General features: G+C 49.6%; 4 protein-coding genes across 4 annotated transcripts; 2 read left to right on the forward strand and 2 right to left on the reverse strand.

Annotated features, from left to right (window-relative positions):
- Positions 1-227: 227 nt before the first annotated feature.
- LOC108159868 (longitudinals lacking protein, isoforms J/P/Q/S/Z) lies at positions 228-5,353 on the forward strand. Its single transcript, XM_017293469.2, has 2 exons — positions 228-667; positions 2,617-5,353. The coding sequence occupies exon 2, from the start codon at positions 2,872-2,874 to the stop codon at positions 5,011-5,013; it is 2,142 nt and encodes a 713-aa protein (XP_017148958.1). The 5' UTR covers positions 228-667; positions 2,617-2,871; the 3' UTR covers positions 5,014-5,353.
- Positions 5,354-6,232: 879 nt separating this feature from the next.
- LOC108159870 (zinc finger protein 33A) lies at positions 6,233-9,171 on the reverse strand. The gene is made up of 5 exons (XM_017293470.2): positions 8,869-9,171; positions 8,074-8,808; positions 7,685-8,015; positions 7,373-7,550; positions 6,233-7,315 (listed from the first exon to the last, which is right to left on the reverse strand). Exons 1-5 carry the CDS (start codon positions 9,064-9,066, stop codon positions 6,871-6,873), a joined length of 1,887 nt encoding a protein of 628 aa, XP_017148959.1. The 5' UTR covers positions 9,067-9,171; the 3' UTR covers positions 6,233-6,870.
- A 1,128-nt stretch (positions 9,172-10,299) lies between these two features.
- On the forward strand, positions 10,300-11,180 carry LOC108159746 (12 kDa FK506-binding protein). The gene is made up of 3 exons (XM_017293285.2): positions 10,300-10,417; positions 10,568-10,638; positions 10,697-11,180. The coding sequence occupies exons 1-3, from the start codon at positions 10,381-10,383 to the stop codon at positions 10,913-10,915; spliced, it is 327 nt and encodes a 108-aa protein (XP_017148774.1). The 5' UTR covers positions 10,300-10,380; the 3' UTR covers positions 10,916-11,180.
- On the reverse strand, positions 11,150-12,118 carry LOC108159745 (protein lin-37 homolog). Its single transcript, XM_017293284.2, has one exon. The coding sequence runs from the start codon at positions 11,994-11,996 to the stop codon at positions 11,202-11,204; it is 795 nt and encodes a 264-aa protein (XP_017148773.1). The 5' UTR covers positions 11,997-12,118; the 3' UTR covers positions 11,150-11,201.
- Positions 12,119-12,487: the final 369 nt, after the last annotated feature.

The following is a 12,487-nucleotide window of genomic DNA, read 5'->3' on the forward strand; positions in this document are numbered from 1 at the left end:
AGAGAGAACGAGAGAGTGCAAGCGCAAAAAACGCACAAGACTGCAAGCAGCGAATGCGTGCGCGAGCGAGAGAGCGCGAGGGTGCGCCGAGCCGTAGGACAGTTTTCCTCTCAACGCGTCGAACAGTTTGCTTCCCCTTCTGCTATTGCCGTCCCCGTCTCTGGGTACTGCTGTCTCGCTCGGTAGGTCGGGAAATTTGGTCTTCAATGACTTGGCTGCATAGAGCGCCGTGGCAGTTTTATTCAACTTTGAACGCTCGAATCTGCAACAACGCAAAACCAACAACGCACGACCAGAGGAAAACGACAAACGTGTCGCAGTTTGTGGAAACCTAAGACTATAAGAGCTCCATCTGGGATAGGCATAAGCTGCGTCCTCAACTAGTGTCTGCGTGTGCGGTTTTCAGTGCAATTTCGATTCGGATTTACCCAACCCAACAGTCAACTAATAACTAATTCCCAACACAACAAACTAAATCAATTAAAATCGAGCAATGTGCAAAACATTCAAAACAAGGCAAAGCTAAAACATACCAGTAAAAACCGAATTGACAAACAATCAAACAAACTTTTTAAAATATCAACAATCCGCTGCAAGTGTCCAGGACTCTCTTTGGACACTAAAAAAAAGGCCTGTGCTTCGCCTGCGGCGATTTCATTATTTTGTGGTAAGCCCTGATTAGTAATCAAATATTTGATTCTATTAAATTAGTCTACTTAAACGGCTCGTCAATAGTTTTTTTTCCCATTCGTTTGGGCTTCCAAGATCGTTTTTTTTTTTGTTATAGTTTTGCAATTAAAAATTCGTGGAACGTGTTCAAGAAATTTACACAAAAAAAACTGGAAAACCCCAAACCGGTTTCCAAGTGCATTCGTTTCAATGACGTCCGTCCGTCCGACTGTTATTTTTTTTGATTATTTTTAATTAAATGGTTTATAAAATGGTGGCCCACTGTCAGCCAAAGCTGCGAAAGCTCACGCTCGGAGAGCTTTCGGCATTTTGGCGATCACACGACGTATGCGCGATATAGCGCCCGTATAAGAGTTTCTGTGGAGGCAAGAACGAGGCGTTAATGCGCTGCCCGATGGCCTATGACCACATCTAATGCGCTTACTCGGCCAACGTCAATCCCCAGACACGAATTCGAAACCGCTTACCTGCTCAGACCGAGACAGCGACAGAGACAGCGACAGCGACAGAGACAGCGACAGGCAGCGACTTCAATCTGTTGCGCAAAACGGCAGCGAAGGATCGAGTAGAGGGGGAAGGGATCGCTGCAGGTTGCCCATTATCCTGTTGGCCAGACAATGGACAGATAACAATTGATGATCTCTTGCGCATTTTCCGCACTCCACCTCCACCTCCACCTCCATCACATCACCATCCCCGACAATAATGCGATCGTTTGTTTTCCTCCTTTGTCTGATTGTCTGCTTTTCTTCTCTGCCCTCGCCCTCTCCGTCGCCGTCGACGTCGCCGTCTCCGTCTTTCCTCTCACCGCTCTCAGGGGCCTCGCCCCTTTGACATTTTCCTTGTTGTTTGATTGCCATTATCTGGCCTGGCTTCGCTTAGCTCGCAATTCCGCCGGTTGCTCGACTGGGGCCTCGCTCCTATCATACCTGTTGGTAACTGGAGACTCACTGATACACTCGTAGATGGGCCGGCACGGACGGCTCACACGACACATGGCAAGGACGCAGGCGGGGAGGTTGCCCGATGCATGATGCATGTCCAACACATGACGCAGATGGGCCATCGGTTCGGCATATGGCGTCCACTTGAGTCTGAAATTCGACTACGCGTCGGGCCTCTCCATGGGCAAGCCAAGGGCATGGGCATATGGGCATGGGCCTCCCTCGTCCTCGGAAAATGAACGAAAATTATTGCAAGTTTTTCAGTAACATTTTTCATTTCCTTGGGCGTGTGTGTGCCTTTCCATTTCCACTTTCCAGGCGGCGTAAAAAATGATATACATATACCTCCGTATTTACGGATATACATATATATGTATATGTAAAGTAAAACGCGCGAAAAGCAGCCGGAAAAATACGCGCACACATCTTTCGAGGGATGTTTGCATATTTTTTCCCCCATTTTTTCTACACGTTTTCGTTCACCCTCCTCTGCCTCTGGCACGGCCGCTGTCTGTGCCTCCTTCATTGGCAAGGAGCGCTTTCACTTTTTATGGCGCATAAAACTTCAGGGGGTGGCGATGGGCATAAATTTTACAGGCAAGATTTTCCGCCAAAAAACAGAAAAACAGGAACGGGAATGGGAATGGGAATGGGAACGAGAACTTTTGCAATGGTGGTGGAGAGAGGACGATGGAGAGGAGGTGACCATCCCCAGTTTCGCACACCTGTATATGTAGGCGTGTGTGCGTGGAGGAGGCAGCGAAATATAGAGGTAGTAAGGAGGGGGACGGGACCAGCTTGGTTTCCTGGTTACTCTGGTCTGAGAAATTCATTCGATGATTTTAGCAACCCATGCTAAGTCTGAATTTTTGACTTTCTTATTGACGTTTTGGGAATCATTTGTGCAAACTCTCGAAAGCAACAAACCGGAGCGAAAATTTTTTACTAATCTTAATGGAAACATTTTTCTCTTCCGCGGCAGGCCCTACAGTGATCCCGAAGCCTTAAACTGGCGCTCAAAGTCCGGAAGCATCTTTCCTCCTACTCGCCAACGCTGCTGAGTGCCGCGTTCACCAGCCTGAACAGCGTCTACCACAGCAGCAGCGACACCGCTCCCGACGAGGAGCCGGAGCAGCCGCCAGTCCATCACCAGGGACATCGCCATCGGGTGAACAGCCACAGCCACAGTCACAGTCACCGGGATCGCGGCCACAGCCAGAACAGCAGGGCAGAAGAGATGGGCGGGCCCACAGCGCCCGTGGCCAGCAGCGAGGGCCAGACGTACTGCCTGCGCTGGAACAACCACCAGACCAATCTGGTGCAGATCCTTCACGCACTGCACGAGGTCGGCAGCTACGTCGACTGCACCCTAGTCGTCGACGATGAGCAGTTCAAGGCACACCGCGTGGTGCTGGCGGCGAACTCGCCGTACTTCCAGCACATCCTGCAGGACGTGGCCCAAGACCAGTGCAGCATAATCCTGCCGGGCGTGAGGGGCTTCGAGATCGCGGCCTTGCTTCAGTACATGTACACGGGTGAGACCACGGTGACCAAGAGCCAGGAGCCGGAGATCCTGCGCACTGCCAAGGAGCTGCAGGTAAAGGGGCTCTACGACAATCTGATGAAGTACAATCACAAGGCGGCCAGCGCAGCGGAGGAGCGGGTCCAGAGCCAGTTCCATGCCAGCATCACGCCCACCTCCAGCTCGGGATTGGGCGCTGGCTCTGGCAAGCCCCTCAACGGGTCCTCTGCCGACGGCTCCTTCGGGCAGCAGCACCACAACTCCTCCTCCGTGATCTCAACGTCCACGCACATCTCGCCCAGCGCCGCCATCTCGAGCAGCTGCTCCCCACCGCCGCCGCCATTCGGAAGCTACCAGCCGCCGTACACAAACTTCCCGCCTGGATCAGGACCCATCAATCCACATCCCCACATCCCAGCCGGTGAGACTCCCCTGACGCCCACGCATGCCACTTCGCACGCCGTAGCCGGTGAGGCAGGCCAGTGGCCCCTCTCGCCCTCCGCTGCCGCTGCCGCCATGCTGAACTCCGTCTATGAGTCCGCCGCCGACATGAATCCGCTCAAGCGCAAGAAGCTCTCGGCCATCTCAAGCATGCTACTCAACAGCACCCGGGACACGCCCATTCTGCGCAACGTGCTGGCCCAGGCCAACCCAGCTGACTCCTCGCAGCCCAATCCTCTGCTGCTGAAGAGCTCCTCCACCTCCTCCCTAAACGAGAAGACTCCCACCCATCAGCACCAGCACCAGCCGCCGCACCAGCACCACAGCGGCGTCGGCGTGAGCGGCGGAACCGGTAGCCACAGCTTCAACGGCTCGGACTACGGCGGCGACAAGGAGCCCCTGTCACCGCACACGGACCGTTCCTTTGATGAGGAGACTGGCGGGCCGGGCGGCAAGAAGCCGGAGTGGAAGCGTTATAAGCAGTACACCCGGGCGGACATGATGTGTGCCATTCAGGCCGTTCGGGAAGGCATGAGCGCGCTCCAGGCGAGCCGCAAGTACGGACTACCCAGCCGCACCCTCTACGACAAGGTGCGCAAGCTGAACATCACTACGGGCCGTGGCACCCATCGCACACCCAAGCGCAGCCCACCCGGGGTGGAGTCCTCCGCCGCCTTTCCCTACTCCGCAGCAGCCGCTGCCGCAGCTGCCCACAGCTACGGACATGTCCACGGGCATGGCCAGACGGATCTAGAGCGTGAGCCGAAGGAGCATGGCCAACATAGTGGCCATGGAGGCGGCCACCACGGCATGCCACCCACCATTCCCCACTCGGCAGCCGCCCTTCTGGATCACGCCTTTCTGCAGCAGGCCCTGGAGAACCGAGGCGGGGATATGGCCGGGCGTGAAGCACTCCACGCCATGGCCCTGGCAGCGGCCGCCCACGCAGCTGCCAACCGAATGTCTAGCAGCCCCCAGGAGTCTGGCTCCAATGGACACGCAGCCAGATCTCCAAGTCCAAGGGCTCGGCACTACTCCGAGCACGAGGCCATGGAGATAGAGATGGAGAAGCACGAGCAGCGCCTGATCAAGAGGGAGCGTGACCAGGACGAGCGCGATGATGCTGACGATGAAGATGATCATGACCAGGAGCAGGATCACGACCACGATCACGACCATGTGGAAGATCTATCGCTGGCACGCAAAGAACGCCCCGAGTCGCCCTACTCTCCTCAGCCCCCACGGGCCTCCTCGCCGGTCGAGAGCGCCAGTGTGATCATGCACTCCAACAGCGCCTCCACCAACGGCAAGGACCACGAGGATTATCCTCCCCACTCACCACCGCCCGTGGCCCTGGGTCTGGGCCTGAAGCGGGAGCTACTTGGCGGCGAGGAGTCGCAGGCTAGAACCGACTGATTGACGCTCACCATGGCCTGGCAGTACGCGGCGGACAGCTACGATTCCATATGCTAGACCTGCTGGGCCAGATGCACGACCCCAGTACACCGCCCCAAGGTGTTTACCCTTCACTCCCCTTGTGTTATTATTTTCTTTTCGGCGTACAACGTGCGACTAAATTGTTGTTTTCTCAATGGCATCGACATCGATCAGCGATCAGCGATCAGTCGATCTGCGTTGGTGAAGCTTTAAACGAGAACCCCTTATCCCAGTCGAGGCGGGTGCACACCAGCATCTGCACCTTAGGAGGAAATCAAATCAAATCCACAATCTAAAATAAAATAAATTGTTGTCAGCATCACTTTGTGCCTAATACAGAAACGTTAGCTTAGAATAGGATATGCATAGGTTACACACACACACACACACACACACACACACACACTAGGCTAGGAGACACCCCCCCCACTTTGACACTTAGGCTAGGCACTCGATGGCCATCTTAGCTTAGGAGCTAGCTAGTTGTGGTCCTTGAAGCTCAATGGCTCAATGGCTCAATGGCTAAGGAAACATATGTAAACTATACACTTACATAAGACTGAAGGAAGAATCCGCATATTGCATATTAGAGGCGATCAAGGGCAGAGCAAAAGAGGCTACCGATACCCCGTAGGGTAGGAACATTTGACAGGATCAGGTCAGAATGAGCTAGCGAGTTAGCAATACTTTGTACAACTTTGTTAATGCCAGTGATTTGTTTTAAAAATTATTAGCACTAGATATTTATAATAGACACATACATACATACATACATACATACGTACGTATAAAGCCTTATGTTTATGATTTCGGTGACGTCTATAAGAAATGAAACAGATATGAACACAACTACCTCAATAAAGCCTATTCTAGTTTTTTTTTTTTAAAGAACGAACTTTTTTGTTACCTTACCATTATCATATTAGCGTTAAGCACTGTCCTGGGTTGAATTTTATAAGACTGACACCGACTCAAACGGCTCGAACGAAGCACGAGAATATGCAACAAGAGCCGAGCACATTAAATACAAATTAAAATACAAATTGCAACCTATAGAGTTGAGCGTACAAATTCAGAACCATAACCTACTTAGATCTAAGCCAACTTAGAATGATTGAATTAGTCCATAGGTCCAACTATGACTCTACACATAAATAGAACTTAAGCTTAGGCAAAAACAAAGCAAAACACAACAAAATTAATATGTATAAGCAAATCCAACAAACATGCGCTGGGGGCAATGCAATAGGCTCTTTAATTATAAACACCTACACAGATACAATTATGTAGTCGTACGGTTGATAATGTTAATTTGTTATACGAGTAACCTCTGTACATAGAATCGTAGTATATAAACACACACACGCATCATACATACATGCACATCCATACAAGTTATACAAAGATCGAGATGCAGTTATTAGATCTAGTATTAAGTAAAGGAAATTGTAATGCAATTTAAATTAGACACCGGACTTACATTATTTAATGATAAGCGATCGAATGCGAAATAAACTGACTGAATCAATCGAATATGAGAATCTAACTATCACTACCACCAAGACGCAAGTCACGATTAAGCAATATCGCAGCCATTCAGTCTGGAGTTTATCTTTAATACACTAATCTGTTAGAAAAATACACACATATTTTTACATCGACACAGACGGGACCTGGGTCGCCTCGGGACCACCATGAGGATGCGGATGGGGATTTGAGCCGGACTAAGACGAACACAATACACACGAGACTATCTATCTACACGCGAATAGTAAAAACACAGAGGTAAAAGTCTTGGCATACGATTTGACCCTCCACCATTTTGATCAACTTAAGTTACTGGCAGCCCACACAATTGGGCTGGTGGCGGTTCTCGAAATCGCATATTCCAATGGCGAAGCGGAAGGGCTTATGGTTGGGCAAGTGCATGGGTCTGCTGGATGGCATGGCTAGTCCGGGCAGGAGCAGCTCTCGCTCCTCGTACTCCCACTTGTGGTGGGTTGTTTCAGGCTGGGGCGGATAGTTGCTGATTGAAAGAGCGCGATCGATCCGGATGAGCGGTGGGTCGTCGTTGGGACTGTGCCCGCAACGCGCGCAGTGGGCCAGCAGCTTGGCTTCACTGAGGAAAGCCAGGCGGCAGAAGTTGCACTGGTAGTTGATGCCCTTGTTGTGGAGCACCAGATGGCGGTCCAGTTGATGCTGGAATTCGAACTCGTCCTGGCACTTGTGGCAAATATACACGCCGCGGTTCTGCCGATGCAGATGGTAGTCAAGGAAGACTCTGCAAAGTACAGGGGGCCATGTTAGAAGGCAGGTTATCCGAGGGAGTTTTACATACTTGCTGGTGAAAACGTCCCCGCATTTCTGGCAGTAGAACCAGCTCATCTTCCAATGACGCATGTAGTCGTGCTTCATCAACTCGCTAAGGCTATCCGTCTGGTAGCCACAGGCTGGGGTGAAGCAGGAAAACTCATTCAGCTGCACTTGCGCCTTCAGCAAATCAAGCATGTATAGATCTGTCGATGGAAACAAAAACGTTATCACATTAAAAGCTGCCTCTGTGTCCCTGAAATACTTCATATTGTAACGAACGGGCAAATCCATTAGACCGACTATTGGATTGTTCCGAAAAATATGAGCCGTATATTACCATACTCCTTGTCTGTTCTTATATGTGACTCTTCCAGCACGTAGTTGTCGTAGAGCCGGGACAAATTGAGGGCACTGTTGCTGTTGCTTCGGCTGTGGTTCACAATCCAGTCGCCCGTGAAGTTCATTCTCCGTGTGTACATGGTATCCACCTGCTCATCCTGTTCATTTTCTTCCAGCTCCTGCTCGTCGCATTCGCTGTCATTGTCCTCCTCCTCGACATTGGTAGTGTACTTATTCCAAATTTCAGAACATGCCCGCGAACGCGAGCGCGTCGACTGGGCCCTTACCCTGTGATTAGTCTCGTTCGTATTTTGGTGGAGTTTTAGCGCCTGCGAAAAGTATGTTATAACTCCTGCTGCTTCAGAAAGAATCCGAGTTGGTACTTGCCTCATGCTTGGCACTGCAAATTGTGTGGTGCAGATCCCACTCATACTTGGTGTCGAAGGCCACCCCGCACAGACTGCACGGATGCCGGGTCTGGTGGGTATTGCGCTGGTGCTGGCGTAGGCTGATTAGTGTGAAGAACTCCTTTTCACAGTTGCGGCAGTGAAAGGTACGAGTAGGGCGCAAGGACGACTGCAGCGCACGTGGCGACACAGTGTCGTCATCGCTGCCGGCTTCGTTAAGCACACGACACCTAGCCTTGGGCAGACGTTGTTGCGATTTGCACCGGCGCGAGTGCATAATGAAATAGTCTTTGCGGAAGTAGGCTCGCCCACAGTGTTGACAGACGAGCCGCGTGCGCCACTTCCAGCCGTCCTGGATATTAACACTGTTGTTGCGAGTGCCGCCTGACTCGGTGGCGGAAGGAGATTCAGGTGGCTGGGCAGAGTAGGCTTCTAGTACGGAGCAAGAGGAGCGTGAGCTGCGACTGCTGTGGTCATTGGCTGCCATTTCGCCTTCCTGCACCTCTACCAGAGTGGTGGACACCTCGGCATCCGCTATGGGAGGACTTAGTTGCGTGGGCGTAACCGTGGTCGTCGTCACGGTGGACGTGCCGCTCCCTGCTTGTTGCAGCCGTTGCATCCGCTGCATCAGGGAGCGAGTTACCTCCGAATGCATGTTCAACTTACAAACGCACTCTACGCATATGGCCTTCAGCGTAGACCGGATCACATCTGCCTGCAATAGTGAGGGACTCTGATTACCTCCATTGCGCGAATAACGCTGCGGAATACTCACCTGCATCTTCCAATCACGACTGAGGCGGCGCTGCATTACCTGATTAGACCTGAGGTCCAGCAGGGCGGACGACTTTGCGGCCCCGCAGATGGTGCAGTTCGCGCTGTCGGCCTCCGTCTCAACATTGTGGAGCTGGCCGTTGCACTGTCCGGCGAGACCTTTTCCCCCGCCACTGCTGCTCGGCTCGGCATCTCGCATCTTGTCAATAAGATCTGCGTTTCAATTGCAAAATGTCTTGCATTTTTTTTATTATTCACTAAAATTGTTTATTGAACAGAGTGCTCGAAGCTCAGTTTTTGTAAATATTTATAGCGCGTTTTTTCAGATATGTGGACTACCCTGGCAGTGAACTATCGATAAGGGCATGCAGGCGATTGTGTTATTTGGGCGCGAACACAAATCAATTTAAATTTGGAACTCGACTTTCCAGCGGCTCCATTTGGCCAATGCTGGCCAATTCTGGTCCTGCAGAAACTAATGGTGCCTTGTTTGCTCCCTACAAGTACGGAGGCAGGAAATATAGCACCGCATTCGTCCGTCTCATCAAATACAGGTATTAGAGCTGTGGCAGACAAGGCTAAGAGAGATTCGGAGAAAACGGAGATTCAGGACAGACTACAAAAATCAACTATGCTGTAAAACTAATCAACATTCGCGGGAAGCATACACTGAATGGCAAGCTAATTTCGTTTAAACATAACGCTAAATGAAATTAAAAATAAATATTTAGTTCGAAAAATCCACCCTGTTTATGTATTTTGTCATCGATAGTACATTAAAAATGTTTAAACAATGTCCGATAAAAAGGTCAAAATTGGATAACCGATGTTTTCACATGTCATATTTTAATCCTTGTTTTAGTCAAAATACAATAAAAGCAAGGACTACAGACTAGCCAATCTTGTAGAAAATGTTTTCATCAATAGCCTAAAATTATGTGAGCAGAACTAAATGTTCTATCTAGCTAGTAATATTCGACGGAATATCACATTGAGAAATATGAACGACTATCCTCTTTCGTTTTTTTTGTTTGACCTATTTTGCTAAAACCTTTTTGTAGAAAAAATTCAATAAAAGCAAGTATTTAAAATAAACCAGTCAATTAGAAAATAGGTTCATCAATTGGATAAAACTATGTGGGCATGGCAAAATGTTCTAGCTAGCTAGTAATATTCCGCGGAGTATCATAATCGTGGAATGTGGTTTCTAATGCTTGACGGAGAACGATTAACCCATTGTAGACCAAGGAGGTGTTTTAATATTCCACCGAAAATAATGAAAATGAAATAATTTTAGCGCAGTTCAGGTGAAAGTTAGCGCTGTTATTTTTAAGTACAGAGAAAATATGGCTTCGATCTGCAAGAAGAATTTACAATCATTAATTTCAAGTCGTTGGACTGCTTAAATAGAGGGGGGTTAAGTCGGTTAAGTCACTTATCGATAAAACTGTTTATCAGACGCGTCAACGTGCTTTCGGAAAAAGTTTGCAATTTTGAATTAATTAATAACAAAATGGGCGTACAAGTTGTTTCAATTGCTCCCGGTGACGGTAAGTTAGCCCATTTAACGATGTGCAACAGATCCTGGCCGGGCGAGTGAAGCATAACCTTAGAAATGCTTGCGGTGGATGCCCCGGAAAATTACTCGAGCGTTGCCTATATCCATCTCGCTCACTCGCATCCATTTTATATCTTCGCAGGCAGCACATTCCCCAAGAACGGCCAAAAAGTCGTGGTGCACTACACCGGAACCTTGGACGATGGTACCAAGGTACAGATCATTGAAGTACAGTACTGAACAAGTCAATCTAATAATGAATTATCCCTAGTTCGATTCGTCGCGCGACCGCAACAAGCCCTTTAAGTTCACCATCGGCAAGGGCGAAGTCATCCGCGGCTGGGACGAGGGCGTTGCTCAGTTGAGCGTGGGCCAGCGCGCCAAGCTCATCTGCTCCCCGGACTACGCCTACGGCAGCCGTGGACACCCAGGAGTCATCCCCCCCAACTCCACCCTTACTTTCGACGTCGAGTTGCTCAAGGTCGAATAAGTATCCGGGGCGGGAGTGCATGTGTGTGTGTGAGCACGGCCCGACTGCAATTGGGTGTGCGTGTGTATATCATCAGAAACACGGACAGGCGCACACACCATTCCAATCAATACCCAGAACACAGAGACACGGCGACACAACACTAGCAAACCAGAACAATCCAGCAGCATTTGAACTCCACTCAAAAGAAAGCTAATTAGACATAATTTAATCGAAAGGGAAACGCATCTTCTACGCATACTAAATAAACTAAACATTTATTCAAGATCAATATTTATCATTTCGACTATTCTATGATTTTCGACACCTGATGCATGATCTGGTCGATGACCTCGTAGCGCTCGTGGTTGTACTTTTGAGTATGCTCTTCCCAATGAGCGCGTACGCGCTTCCAGCGAGCCATATTGGCGGAGAGCAGATCGTTCTTGGCGGCCCCCTCCAGCTTCTTCTGTTGCAGCTTCTCCTCCTTGGTGTACTCCAGGCGGGGTGGGACCACTGGCAGGTCGGTGGAGCGAGGCTTCGGCATTTGGGTCAGAATTTTAATCTCGCCGCTCTTTAGCTTCGCCAGAACTTCCTCTGCGTCGCTCTCACGCTTCACTGTGGAAGTGGAGCCCTCTGTGTTGTAAGTCGACACGGCGGGGTTGCGCGGCTGGTTGGCCATCCAGGCGCGGCAGATCGGGTACAGAGGAGTCTTCTCATTGTACTTCGAAAGGTCCAGGCTGCGCTCGAACAGGCGCATCACATACGACTCGCCGGGCGTTTTGTGGTGTCCCGAGCCGCTCTTCTTGTAGAGCGCCCGCTTCACCTTGAAGCGGTTCGGCAAGGCTGTGGCGCCCGCCGTTACGGCGTTCAGCTCCGGCTGCAGCTTCACCTGGTATTGGTTTACTGGTACCTGGCGCTGCTGTTGCTTCTGGATCAGCAACTTCTTCGACGGGCGGCCGCGTATGGGCAATTCGGATTCTGTGTCGTCGTCGGTCTGTCGGTCGCTCAGCACCGGTTTGGGTTCTTCCTTTTGCGTCTCCCGCAACCTTAGCGAAAACTCAGCCCCCACACCCTTGTGCAATTTCTTGTGCGACTTCATTTTCTACACTTTTTCTTTTCTTCTTTTGCGTTGCAAATTAGAAAATTGGAAATTTATAATTTTTGAAACAGCTTGGAAGTCAAATGTAGGTGCGACGTTTTCCAGCACTATTTTATATCGAAAAAAATACTGAAAGTAATCGAATAGAAATATTTTCGCAAAGGACAAATTTTTATTGAATATTTATTTGCATTTACGTTGCTTCGAACTGATCAACAACTATTATTTTCTAGCAATACTAATACTAAAGAATGTGGGAATGGTATGCAGTGAGAGCGAGAGAAATAAATATCTACCAAAACCAAATAAAACGGAAAAAAATAACAATTCTGTGCACACAAATTTAGTGGGATATTCGTTGATACGATATAGTACTACAAATATGCGTATTAGCGTCGCAATACAAAAAATTGTATTATGTTATATCCATTATTTCGTTCAAAAAGAGGTCTTAGGTGACCGTACCTAATGAATTGTACCCTGTGTTCACA

The sequence above is a fragment of the Drosophila miranda genome, chromosome 3, assembly GCF_003369915.1.
Source record: "Drosophila miranda strain MSH22 chromosome 3, D.miranda_PacBio2.1, whole genome shotgun sequence".
NCBI classification, from domain to species: domain Eukaryota; kingdom Metazoa; phylum Arthropoda; class Insecta; order Diptera; family Drosophilidae; genus Drosophila; species Drosophila miranda.

Excerpts from the sequence above, each read along its gene's own strand:
- LOC108159870 (XM_017293470.2), bottom strand. The coding sequence starts at position 9,066 with ATGCGAGATGCCGAGCCGAGCAGCAGTGGCGGGGGAAAAGGTCTCGCC. Across the intron at positions 8,809-8,868 it reads GTCGTGATTGGAAGATGCAG|GCAGATGTGATCCGGTCTAC; the intron begins GTGAGTATTCCG and ends TCACTATTGCAG. Across the intron at positions 7,316-7,372 it reads GGGGACGTTTTCACCAGCAA|AGTCTTCCTTGACTACCATC; the intron begins GTATGTAAAACT and ends TGTACTTTGCAG.
- LOC108159746 (XM_017293285.2), top strand. The coding sequence starts at position 10,381 with ATGGGCGTACAAGTTGTTTCAATTGCTCCCGGTGACG. Across the intron at positions 10,418-10,567 it reads TTCAATTGCTCCCGGTGACG|GCAGCACATTCCCCAAGAAC; the intron begins GTAAGTTAGCCC and ends ATATCTTCGCAG. Across the intron at positions 10,639-10,696 it reads CCTTGGACGATGGTACCAAG|TTCGATTCGTCGCGCGACCG; the intron begins GTACAGATCATT and ends AATTATCCCTAG.
- LOC108159868 (XM_017293469.2), top strand. The coding sequence starts at position 2,872 with ATGGGCGGGCCCACAGCGCCCGTGGCCAGCAGCGAGGGCCAGACGTAC.
- LOC108159745 (XM_017293284.2), bottom strand. The coding sequence starts at position 11,996 with ATGAAGTCGCACAAGAAATTGCACAAGGGTGTGGGGGCTGAGTTTTCG.